The sequence below is a fragment of the Pipistrellus kuhlii genome, unplaced genomic scaffold (assembly GCF_014108245.1).
Source record: "Pipistrellus kuhlii isolate mPipKuh1 unplaced genomic scaffold, mPipKuh1.p scaffold_m20_p_2, whole genome shotgun sequence".
NCBI classification, from domain to species: Eukaryota; Metazoa; Chordata; class Mammalia; order Chiroptera; family Vespertilionidae; genus Pipistrellus; species Pipistrellus kuhlii.
Window position 1 is genome coordinate 150310046 of NW_023425515.1, and position 13886 is coordinate 150323931.

At 35.0% G+C, this 13886-nt stretch overlaps 1 protein-coding gene across 11 annotated transcripts in view; it reads right to left on the reverse strand.

The window, feature by feature from the left end:
* Positions 1-1908: 1908 nt before the first annotated feature.
* MIER1 (MIER1 transcriptional regulator) overlaps positions 1909-13886 on the reverse strand; it is a 56558-nt gene continuing 44580 nt past the window's right edge. For all 11 annotated transcript variants that reach the window (XM_036447119.2, XM_036447118.2, XM_045584487.1 and 8 more), the window contains 3 exons: positions 13420-13547; positions 7011-7150; positions 1909-4768 (listed from right to left, as the gene is read on the reverse strand). In XM_036447119.2, coding sequence (XP_036303012.1) covers positions 4464-4768; positions 7011-7150; positions 13420-13547 — 573 coding nt within the window. In that variant the 3' untranslated portion in view covers positions 1909-4463. The remainder of the gene's footprint in view (positions 4769-7010; positions 7151-13419; positions 13548-13886) is intronic.

Genomic DNA, 13886 nt, shown 5'->3' on the forward strand with positions numbered 1-13886 from the left:
TTCATAAACACTTCTAAACTTCAACTCTAGATGATGACTTGCAACAGCAAACTTAATCTACTCAAATTCAACTAAAGAAGACAAAATACTACTGCTGGTACCCCAAGCCACAAAAGTTGACCTAGGCCCTCTGTGGAGCCCAGGGGGTGATTCAAGCCAGCAATATCGTGAGTGGCATCCATATTGTTTCTTCTCAAACCCAACACCCTCCCAAATCAGTAGATCTTAAGGAAAGTGCAATGTTGTCAAGTTACACAAAAGCAATAGGAGATGCTGTTTCCCTAATTTAACCAGACACCTTTTGAGGAAAAAAAGGGTTTCAAAATTCTTGGAGCCACAAAAAAAAAAAAAATAAAAAAAAATTAAAAAAGCAAGGAAGGTCAGCATCACCTCTTCCAAATTTTAGGAAATCAGGATAGTGAATGATAAGAGAAATGGGCAAGTCCTGAGTAATAATGTGTAAACCCTGCAGTATATGTTAAAAATAAGTGGTCTTTCTTGGGGGGAATTGTTCATTTGTTTCATATTGGGTTATAGTCTAACTTAAATGTTAAGTTGGAGGAAAACCTTACTTAGCTAGAATTATATGATCTGTGGACCGGTGGTCCAGGAGGTCCGAAAGGTTGGCCACCACAGGTTCAGTGGACTCCCTGAGATCCGTCCTCTCCATTTGCCCTCGGTACTCAGCCTTCCACCACAGTACTTACCTGCTCATGCCTTCTTGCCTTTAGCATCAATTTGGACAAGAGGATTAGTTACACTTAAAGCAAAATGACATAATATACACGCTAAATAAGTCATAGGATCTATGATATCCTAGTTCAGAAAAAGAAAATCTCCATGCACACACAGAGATGTGAAAAAACACCAGCACATAATGAGTTAACAGAAAATTGGTATTAGAAGATATTCTAACCAAGTAATTAAATACATAAAATCAGCCTGCAACTTAGAGGGATGACCCTTTTAAGATTTTGCAAAGGATAAAATTGATTAAAGAACAGTGTTGATTTTATTACAAAAAATTTAAATAATCAGAATTATGTGATACAGAAAAATCATTTTTAGGGAGACAGAATTAACAGACTAAAATTTGGAAACTCCTTTTTTTCCTTCCCATAATGTTATATGATTTTTCACAGTGGCTTTTTTCATGAATGTAGATTATAGTTGGGATAATCTTCATTTTTGATTTGGCATTTAATAGTGATATGGAGCCTGTTACACAGCCCATTGTCATCAGCATACATCTTACCTATGGAAATTCAGAAACACTTATTCAAAGTGCCCAGTTTAAAAAATATATATATTTTTTATTGATTTCAGAGAGGAAGAGAGAGGGAGAGAAAAACATCAATGAGAGAAAATCACTGATTGGCTGCCTCCTGCACACCTCCTACTGGGAATCCAGCCCACAATCCAAGCATGTGCCCTTGACCAGAATTGCACCCGGGACCCTTAATTTCGCAGGTTGATGCTCTATCCACTGAGCAAACCGGCTAGGGCTCAAAGTGCCCACTCTTAATTTTCCATTAAGAGTAGCGCAATATGGTGACAGAAGTTTTTGCAAAATATGTGATATTGTATTTTGCTATGACAGCTGTCTGGTCTGCAAAAGAAGGAAACAAGTAACTTTAATTATATAGTTCAGAAGAGAAACAGGTAACTAGCAGTCCATAGCACAAAGGATATCTCTGAAGAGAAAAAAAGGACAAAAATACATCATCCAATATGAGGTAGAAGAGACTGGAGCTACTGAAACACTACTTCGTGGAATATGTCTAGGAGCAGGAGCAACAGATTGCATGTGTTTTGTACTATAAACAATGTGCATCATAGAAAATTAAAACCTATAATTCTAGTAAATCAATGTAATGAAAATCATTCACACAACATTAAATATGCAAATATGTTTAAAAAAATATTTTAATAAGCATATTCAGAATGGCAGACAGGGAATGGGAGAAGGGAATTATTTTACAGTGCAAAATTACTATGCATAAATTTAAAAACATCCAACTCATAATTTTAAATGCCTATTTAAATATTATTTCAAATACATTTTAAAGCTCAACAGACTTATGTTGAACTGAGTTGAAGATTCTGAATTCTAGCTGAAGACACATCATAGAACAGAAAACCATTCCAAATGAAATTGACAGTGCTTTGCTGGAGGTCAGAGAGACTAAGTAGCTATTAACAAAGGCTTCTTTTCCTAATGCAATTTGTCAGGAGTTCAAGAGTTATGAAATGTAGTAAATATTAAGCAAATTAGATTCATGATATTACTACAAATTTCATAGTGCAATGACTTATAACTAAGTACTGTGTGAAATGCCTATATAAACACAAAATATAATTAAATATTCCTTTATGAGGAGCTGAGCATTATGTATTATAAGAGTGGAATGTCTTTCATTAGGCATACTTTAAAAAGAAAGAAGAAGAAAAGATTTCCTAACATGTATACATGTGCTGTATTCAACAACTTCACACACTGCAAACAAAATGCATCTTTTATAAAAGGTGAAAATGGTATCTCAAATATTACAACTTAAAAAGTACATTACTATTTGTTTGAAACATTTCTATAGTCTTTGACAAAGAGCTAGGATACTTTGGATTCATTTGAATAAAATCTGATTTAGAAAATGGATTGTGACCATATGTTAAAGCTGCCATTCTGGATAAATTAATGTTCTAGGCAAAACAAAAACAAAACAAAATTCATGCTTCTCAACACTTCCACCCAAAACCTGGATTTACTGGGATTCTGTAACAGTGAGTGCACATTATATGAAGCCAGTCAAGTGTCGTAGAGTGGCTCTTAACACTGTTTGGGGTAGGGGGACTTGTTCACACTGGTGGAGGGAAGCAGTCTGAACATATGTTAATAGTAATACTTCATGGAGTAAGGCCTAAACCATAATGTCTCAGTGTAAACCTCTACTCAATTGCATTGGACAGCTTAGCCATTAAAAACAAAATCACATTAGATTTAAAAAGGCATCAGCTCTTGAACTGATGGCTGGAAATGAATTGGTAGAAGCATTTGGGGTATGCCTGTGTGATAAAAACAATAGGTAACAATCTTTTATAAAAGTTTGGATATAGGTTGGTCTATCAGCTGTATAAAACTACATTTTTCAACAAGAATTTTGCACTAAAAATAAAATGGCACTTTTGCAAAGCTATGCAAATGGATGATTCTATTTGTAATCACAGAACAATAGTTACTGTATAACTTATTTTCATTTTGGAAATATACTGTCGAATCTGAAAAACTAGATTGTAACTGAAAAAGTCCAAAAACTTTTCTCTAACTTCACTTTTTCTTTTTAAAAATCAAAATTGCTGCCTGCCAATTCTTTGTGTGTGCCAATTATCTAAATATCACTTGACCTTTCCCCCAGTTCATTTAATGCAAAAATGGAAAATTTCATAATGCATATAAAAATAACTGAACAGGATTCTGGTCAGCATGATACATTTAAGCATTTAAGCCAATATTAACTGTTTGTCTTGCTTCAAAAATAATTTTGAAAATTATAGCAAATACAAACTATGAAATCTAAGTATCATGCTTAATTTGAGAATTATCACACTATTTGTCCATAAGTAAAAAATTGAAAAAAAATTTTCACAATCCTTCATGAATGCTTTTACCACCTGAATAAGAAACATGACTCAGTTACTACACAAAACACTTAAAAATTCATTAGAAAAACCATAGCAAAATAAAATGAAAGCTGACAGACTCAGATATCAATTCCTCTCATAAAAGTTTACCAACTGTACAAGTTAAGAAAATTATACAAGCTTTTGTATTAAGAAAGAACAGCTCAGTCAAGACATATGTACTGTAAAAATCTTTCAAAGGCTACAAAGAATCTGGAAAAATACAGAATGTATTTCTTAAGCCCAGATAAGAATATGGAAAGACATCATTGATGTCAACAATTTTACATATACAAACCTGACTTGGTTTATTTTTAAACTTCTATATATAAAAAAATCATGCTAGCATAACTTTCAGGATTCATAAGGGTTTCCTTAATAACGATGCACAACTTGTATATAGAGAAAAATGTCTGAAAGATTTCAATAAACTAAAAAAATTTGGTGTTAAGCAGAAAATTTGTTTTTTCTTCTCTGCCATAAAAATTAAGCAAAAAGTACCTTAGAGTAAAACTTTAGGATTAATACATCCAATGAAAAGGTACAGATATATCTTTATTTCAAATTTACTAAATTGTTATATCCTTAAAGGGTCTTTTATAGTTTTAAAATAAAAGTTCTGCAAAAGGCAGAATTATGAAATCATATTTACTAAAGTTAGGACTCAATTCAGTTTTCAAATTTTAACCAATTTAAGAAAATCAAGTTTTTAAGGTAACCCATCAACCCTGAAAATTTTAATCACACCAGGATTTACTCCAAAGAAAGTAAAATAAGTCTAAAATTCAGTCATCTGTGTTTTCAAGTTCTTCAAATTTCCCATGTGAGATTGTTTCTTGGAAAAATTCAGAAGAACCTGGACTTTCTTTTCCATTGCTGTTTACCCTTCGCCTTTTGGCAGGTCTCTCACTTTTCTCATCAATATGGGCAAGCTTTGGGTCAGTGGTAAGATTATCTGTTTCATAACCATTACTATCCATATCTGCATGAAGTGGTTTCTTATTTCCACCTGTTGGTCCATTAACGTGTAACCCTTCAACTTTTACTTCTTCTTTGTTTAATAATTCACCTGGTCCATTAGATGACACCCCTAAGTTGGAAGAAACAAACTGCTAATATTAAACTGTTATAAGATTGCTTTTCATCAAGGAAGTGAGGAATCAAATCTGCGTTATGATCTGAATTTGGACTATGTTTATTTGCCTACTAGAGGTATGACCTCAGGTTAAGTTATTAATATCCTCTGAACATCAGTTTTATCACATATACAATGAGGATAACTATGATGCACAGTTGAGAAGATTAAATAAGTTATTAAGTATAAAGAATTAAGAACAGAGTTTGGCATATATTAAGAGCAGGTTGATATTATGTGACAAAATAAGCACTGGATCCAGTAGTCAAAAACTGAAATTTTAAGCAAAGATATGCATAAATTATTCAGATTTAACAAACCCTTCTAAAACTATGTAAAATACTATATTCTTTTTTAGAAGCTTGAGCTTTATACTGCCACATAAAATTACGATGATGTGACTTTTTAAATTTTAATGTAAATCTTTAGATACTCCTGTAGTCTGTCATGTTGAAAATTAATGCTTTCATTGTCTAAGCATACACTTGAAAATGCTAAAAGTCAATAAATTCCTCCATAATAGGTGAGAAAAGAACACAATTATTCTAATGAAAGCAAGTTAATAGTAAAAAGGTCATGTTCACATTATCTGCAATAAGAAGTAGAAATTGTGGGAATACTTAATATAAAAATATAAAATGTACCACTAAAGATAATTAAAATATTCAGTTCAAAGGATAAGACTCAAATATTATATTTTGGTCAAAGTAAATATTCTATTTTCCCCAACTCACAAGTACACCCAATCATGAATCACGGAAGTATGCGTCATGATTTTGTTGTAGTAAGCTGAAAGAGTTGGTAATATTGTGATTAGGTAGAAAATAACTGTAAGGTTTCAAGACACTGATAAAGTCCCTTACAAATAAATAAAACTGGGTTAGAAATTTCCTTCCTTTCCTTGAAAAACCTGAGAATTTGAATTTTAGGTACTTAATGTGAATGGCTTCTGGGCTACTGAGTTAATTTATAGGAAAATCATGAAACTTTCCTACTTGACCTGCATGTTCTCATCAAATGCTTAAAAAAGAACAAGAAAAGGAAATTATTTATTTGGTATTATGAGCAAATAGGAAGACAAAAGTAGTACCAACTGAGTTTCGACCTCTAGTCCCAAGGTCAGATTTCAGCTTTTTATTGTATTTCAGGGTGGAAGTGCTAGCATTAGATGTCATGTGAATGAAACTTTTTGGACCAGGAAATTGGTTGTTGGGCCCTACTTTTTGTTGGCTTAGCTGGTCTTAGAAGGGAAGTAGTGAGGAAATAGAAAGGGATAATCAAATAAGCATGTGCAGTATATTCACTACAGCAGTGCCAGGGTCAGACCAAAGGTTAGAACAAGGGTCAAATTTTTCTCAGCATTTCTCTTCCAGTTTCTGTCACGAGTTTAGGTTAGCTCTGCACTAGCCCTCCCTAAGGCTGCTACATCCAAATGTAAGTAGGCAGATCTTAACTCTAATGTACCCGTTTCTTTCTAAAGAGGAGTGAGGGACTTATTACTTTCTGCCTGGCTACTGTCTTACTTGGAAGATCATTTTTATTAAATTAGAAGTCAAAATAGTTCTCTGATTAGGTGTTACTGATCAGCACAATGATCTTTGGTCCACTATATATTTTAAACAAGAACATTATCTGAACTTCAATCATACTGGTATGCCTTTTGCTTCTTTTTTCCCATGGAAATAGAAATAGAAATGTTTCTTTTTGATCTTTTCCTATCCTTCAAGGTTATTACACTATCAAAGAGAAAAATACTCAAGCTGGTGTCTTTTTAGCTATCTCTCTTTATCAGTATGTGTTATAAGCTCTCAAAATATTTTAAAAATATGTGTATTTCTGATGTGAAATGGCTGGAGTTTTGGTCTAAAAATTAACAAGAATATTTATATTCAGACATCCTAACCAGATAAGAAAATAGATGCTACTCAAAAAGAATAAATTTCTTAAAAGAAATGGTCACTGTTGACAGTATAGTTTATTAAACTTACTTTTTATAGTGATATTAATGGGAAGTCTTTCCAATTAACTTGTATTCTGTGTATTGTTAGTATGTAAGTATGTATGTATGTATGCTGATATCATGTGTCATCTGATGTTTACAATTATTAATTTAACTTCTGCATTGAAGTTTAATAGAAACCAAAACTGAACATTCCAGGCTACAGAAAGAAACAGAAGTGTTTCTTTGGTTGCTTACCATTTTGATTACTATTGCTTATAGTGCCATCTTCTTTCTCAGACTGGCTGTTACTACTGTTTGAGGCAGTTGGGGGAGGGGATGGTGCTCGGCTGGAGGCAGCACTTTCACTTTCATCCAGAAGACGATCCATGTAATCCCTTAAAATTAAGTAAGATAATAAAGTAATTATTTTCTTATATTATAAAAGCTGACAATTAAAATTAAACGAGGTTAAATTGAGAAGGCTCTATTTACAAATATATCCTAATTTTCACTTAGTAGTACATTAATTCTACTGCCTTATTTATCACACCAGGATCTGAACGTATAAATGGAAAGCTTATTTTGGTTACAAGTTTGTAGGAAAAATGAGCAAGAATCTTAAACTAGCTAATTTTAGAGACCTATAGGCAGTTTTAAGACTTTTAAAAGTGCAGGCAAGTGCTCAGAGTGGTCCAACTAAAACCAGAGGATCTAAAAATGAAGAGATAGGGATGATGTCAACCAGGAGTATAGAAGAGTTCCTGAGCAAACACAATGGGATTTTAAAGCCCCTAAAGTCTACTTGATAACTACGGCAACATCTAAAAGACAAATTAGGTCCTAACAATGAATCACCTCCCTAAATCTTCCTGGATACCTTCTATTTTACCTTTCTGCTAGATATGAGCTATAAGTTCACTAAATTTCTGGGCTTATCTACTGGCTTGATCTGCCACTATGTCATTAAATGCGAGTTCACTTCTTTCCAAGTCATTCCTGAATGTTATGGCATGGAAGGTAGTTATGTATATGAATTGGTCTGAGTTTGACCTGGGTTACTATCTCTCTGAGGTATAGTGCTCTTATCTGAAAAGGCATGTAATCATACATGACCTATCTACCACATAGGGTTGCTGTATAAGACACATATAGGAAAAGTCTGCAACACCAGCTCTGGAAAAACTTCCTGAAGGCAGAGACTTTAGTCTGTTTTGTTTACCACTGCACTTTTGGTCCCTAAGTTGTACATGAAACAGCATAGTATTTTAATAAAAACAAAAATACATATTTAACAATTCCCTTAGAATAAGTATAATGGAAATATTCAGTCAAATGTTTTAGAAATTTGTGAGCAGGACAAAGAATGTGGGAAAAAATGTGGACAAGAAAACAGTGGAAAGGCTCAAGATCTGTGTTTAAAAGTCCATAAAAAGACAATCAACTATAGCTTTAATCTCAAACTTCATGATCACGTTGTCCCTTGGGTTATGGGATATAATAAATATAGGGATGTGGTACCTGAGCCCAAGAAGCTTCAAACAATCTGAGGTACAAAATTAACACATATCAGAGAAACATACAAGATAACAGGCTAATCAATTTAACATTCTAGGCCTATTTACCTCATCTATAAATGAAAGGCGTTAAATTTAATTGTCTTTATGACCTTTTGGCTTCATGCCATGTATCTTACCTGTTACATAATTGTAACAAAGTTGAAGCACAGAGAAACAGAAATGAGGATGATGAAAGCTAAAGGGAATTCAGAAGCTAAGGCTAATAGGAACAGAAGATGCATGATGAGGAATTGCTGGAAATAAATTTGGTATGGTGGGAATGGATAATGGAGGATACTAAAACCCAAGCAAAGGAAAGTAGAATTGACTAGATATCAAAGTTATTTTAAATTTCTGAATACATCAATGATATTGTGAAAGAATTATTATTACTTAATAATTAATGGCATTCAGAATGCTTAAGGAAGAAGAGGAGTCAAGTAGACTACCCAGGAGAGTGAAACAGCATTCAGATAACCAAAGTTAGCTGAGTTAATTTTTACTTTTAAAAATATATATATTTTTATTAGAGGCTCAGTGCATCAATTCGTTTACCTCTGGGGTCCCTCGGCCTGGCCTGTGGGATCGGGCTGAAACCAGCTCTCCGACATCCTCAAGGGGTCCCAGGTTGCGAGAGGGTGCAGACCAGGCTGAGGGACCCCACCAGTGCATGATCGAGACTGGGAACGGATGTAGGAGGCTGGCCAGTCAGGAAGAGAATGTGGGAGGGCTCCAGGATGTGTCTGGTCCTTCCCACTCAGTCTTGATCTGCCAGACCCCAGCAGTAAGCTAACTTACCAGTCGGAGCATCTGCCCCATGGTGGTCAGTGCACATCATAACGACTGGTTGACTGTCTGCCCCCTGGTAGTCAGTGCATGTCATAGGAAGCGGTTGAGTGGCCTTAGCATATCATTAGTATATTATTCTTTGATTGGTTGAACAGACAACCAGATGACTGGACACTTAGCATATTAGGCTTTTATTATATAGGGTTGGTTTCAGAGAAGAAGGTAGAGAGATAGAAATATCAATGATGAGAGAGAATCATTGATAGGCTGTCTCTTGCATGCCCTCTACTGGGGATGGAGCCCACAACTTGGGCATGTGCCCTTGACCAGAATCAAACTTGGGACTCTTTAGCCCACAGGCCAAAGCTCCATCTACTGAGTCAAACCAGCCAGGGCAATTTTTACTTAAAAAAAAAAAAAAGAAGAAAAAATTAAATGCAAGGTGGTTTCAGCCAAATCTTCAAATTGCATATGGCTACCAATTCTTTCAAGTAGTAAAGAATCTGCATCAGAATCTTTCAAAGGCTATTTATAGGCAAAGAATGTAGTTCATTCTGGTGAACAAATGCCAGATAACAATGCAACAAAAAAAATGAACAAATAACTTTCAGGAAAATGTACTCTATGATTTTGACTAAAAATAAAGATGAAAAATGCAATTTTGGCCAAAGGCATTACTTAATGTTGTGTGCAACTAATAACAAAAAGTAAACTGGTTTGGAAGCAAACTGGAAAAATATCTCCACGCTTACAGAAAACCACAATTTCTTCTCATCTGGAAAATAATGTACAGTGTGGTCTAAAATTATAGTTCAGCTAAAAAATATATATATATTAAACTTTTTGAAAGACCCAAAGGGAACATAATCAAAGACTATAAAACTGTTATCTTGCCTAGTGGGGCAAGCACATTTGTTCACTTCATACATTACACCAGAGGAACACTGTTAACTCTTGAAGCCCAAGGAAAGAGAAAATGAGGATTACCCTTACCTGTGGCCATTCCACCTACAGAATAACTTAACCTTAACAGGAAACAAGGTTATAGACATAGGCATCTTCAAAACGTTACAGAAGTTATGGAGAAATTATCAGAGAAACTAAAGTGTTTGACAGCACCATCCCTATTTACCGTATTTTTCGGACCATAAGACGCACTTTTTCCCCCCGAGAAGTGGGGGGGAAAAGTCCCTGCGTCTTATGGTCCAAATATAGCCTACACATATACTTTAAAAAAAAAAGTTTTTTTACTTGCCCGGCTCTGTGTGGTCTCTGTGTGCTTGCCCGGCTCTAAAATGGTTCTAAATGCTGCTGTTTACTTTACAGGGTTGATTACATGTGTTTATGACTGTGATGTTGGGTTTTAATGCACATAAAATATTTTAGGACACTATTTGTTTCAGAATCTTTTTTTCTTCATTTCCCTTCTCTAAAAACTGGTGTGTTTTATGGTCCGGAGCGTCTTATGGTCCGAAAAATACAGTAACCTGCGAAGCTTGACAACACAGAGGACCAACAAAGCCAGCCCACAGCACCACCCTTGGTGATGTTCTCTGGAAAAGAAAACTGGATGAACTATGGGTCTGACTCAACATGGCAATTCTTATGTTCTTTTGCTGATAACAGAATGCCTCTAGTTCATGTGTGAATATTATTTCTGAAATGGGTGGAAAAAATGAAATATGTTACTACTGGCTTTTTCCTACAGAATAGCTTGAAAATTGAGACTAAAATGGTACATTCTGTAAATTAGACAGCTATATCTAGTTCTACATTATGCTTCAACAATACCAATTCATTATATAATCCAGAAAAACTTATAAATGTATAATATTAAACAATTAGACAAAATTTGGAATATTGTTATGAAATTCCACTTTAGCGATCATGAGCTTTAAGCAATGGGGGATGAGGCAGTGTCCAATGTACCATGATTTGCAAGGGCAATCATAACCATTTATTTGCTTTTAGATGATTTTGCTTGTGACTTTAGAGTGTATGATCCTTCAGCAAAATGACCAGCAGCGAGAACTATGAGGAAACATTACTCCAAAATATGTATACAAGCACATCTTTCAAAGGCAGTTATTTGGCCAGCGTAAGAACTTGACTAGTGAACACTGACCAAATCAAGTCACATTTTACATTATTCTTATTCCATACACAGTAGGGAATATCAGGTATAGTATGATCAGGTTAAGTCCACTATAATAACATTTTAGAGCAACTCATGTGAGAGGATAGGCTCTATACTCTATGTCAGCCATTTTCAACTAGTGTGCTGCAAGACTTTTAAAACATGTAATACTTAACTATTGAGTCAGGGGCACTGATCTCTTTTCCCTTAGATCAGTGGTTCTCAACCTTCCTAATGCCATGACCCTTTAATACAGTTCCTCATGTTGTGGTGACCCCAACCATAAAATTCTTTTCGTGGCTACTTCATAACTGTAATTTTGCTACTGTTGTGAATTGTAATGTACATATCTGTGTTTTTCGATGGTCTTAAGTGACCCTGCTAGCGGTTCTCAACCTGTGGGTTCTCAATCTTTAGGGTTGCTTAAGACCATCAGAAAACATTAACAAAATTATAGTTATGAAATAGCAACGAAAATAATTTTATGGTAGGGGTTCACCACAACATGAGGAACTGTATTAAAGAGTTGTGGCATTAAAAAGGTTGAGAACCACTGCCTTAAGATTGTCAAATTCAAAAGTGACACAGCCAACACAACAATAGCCACTGATATGAATGAATCAAAATTATACCCAATTTTTTTTGTCAGATCAGCAAAAATTTCAGCAATCTTATATATAAAAGCCAATCAACTAGAACAACTGGTTGCTATGATGTGCACTGCAGCCACTCTACCCCTAGCTCCCAATTAGGGGTTGGACTGGCCTGGCCCCACCACCCTGATCAGGGTCAGGGCCAGCTGGACAACTGCCCTCAGTCCCTCCCACCCGCAGGCCTGATTGGCCCCCATCAGGGCAGGCGGGCCAGACTCCACCCATGCACAAATTTGTGAACTGGGCCTCTAGTTTATATGTGCCATGAGATGAAAAAGGTTGAATGTGGCTGCTCTATGCATTTAAATAACAAATTACTAGTGGCAATGGGAACAATGCTTCATTCCAGAACTAGACTGACTGAGAGCTAAGAGAATTTGGTGCACGGGGACTGGATTAGACATATAAGGCATTTTGCATAATGAGTTTTGGTTCCCTGGATCTAAAATAGATTATACAAGCCTCAACCAGTTTGGCTCAGTGGATAGAGCACTGGCCTGCAGACTGAAGGGTCCCAGGTTTGATTCCGGTCTAGGGCATGTACCTTGGTTGCGGGCATATCCCCAGTAGGTGGTATGTAAGAGGCAGCTGACTGATGTTTCTACCTCTCTATCCCTCCCCCTTCCTCTCTGTAAAAAAAATCAATAAAAATATATTTTAAAAAATAGATTAGACAAGAAAAAATATTAAGTTCCTTTCCTCTTTAAAGTGCCTCTATTAGGCATATGACCTTGTAGTTTTTTTTAGAAAAGATAAGTCTCTCTTTTCTATTTTTACTGCTCTCACAAGAGTTATTAAACTATAAATGCTTATACTAAATAAAACAGAATTAAACAAAAATATGCTTTCACAGCCGTTCTGATCCACTACTCTTAAGGAATCCTACTGAAAACATACACTCTAACATTTGCTTTGAGATATATATATATATATATATATATATATTTTATTGATTTTTTAACAGAGAGGAAGGGAGAGGAACAGAGAGCTAGAAACATCGATCAGCTGCCTCCTGCACACCCCCTACTGGGGATGTGCCAACAACCAAAGTACATGCCCTTGACTGGAATTGAACCTTGGACCTTTTAGTCCGTAGGCCGAAACTCTATCCACTGAAACAAACCGGTTTCAGCTGCTTTGATGTATTTGTTGGCTCAAATAATATGAACTGTAGTTTGCAATGTTTTCTAAGATACTGAGAAGTCCAAATGTCCTACAGATATGTCAAATAATAAATTGAAACTGAAGTATTGTTAAACAATTATAATTTCCTCAAGAAAAATTTAGAAAAGCTTAGTAAAACCCTGGCTAGTTAGCTCAGTTGTTTAGAGCATAGTTCCGATATGCCAAGGTTTCGGGTTCAATTCCCAATCAGGGGCATATATAAGAATCAACCAATAGATGCATAAATAAACAACAAATTGATGTTTCTCTCTAAAGTTAATAAATTAAAAAGAAACAACAACTCGCATCCCAACCAAGCAAATAGAAAAGCTTAAAAACACATTACATGAAGGAAAGATACTCACGTTACACCAGGATGAAGATTGTATTTCTTTTTTCCAAATCGCGTTTGCTGAGCAAAGAAATCATAACGTTCAGATTTTTTCCACATATAATAGAATGCTACACATTCACCAACTGACCTTGTTCGAACCTGTAAGAAACAAATATTTTTACAGTGATCCAAAATTAATTATTTTATAAAAAGCCTGAGAATAGTCTGCAGTGAGTTAAAAACTATTATAATGCTAATGCTTTGTTTACTAAGTTATTCCTGTGATTACTGTGCTGTCCCTATGTGTGTAGTTGAATGGGTTCACTTTACATATGTTCACCTATGGAATAACAAATAATGTTGACAAAATTCAGTTTTGCTACTTGGCTTGGAGAGCTGGAAGGGTTGAAAATGAAAAAAAGGTATCTGCATGAGTACTTGGAATGCAAGATAATATTACTTAAACCCCTATATTTCTATCTTGAAGGAGGTATCTTG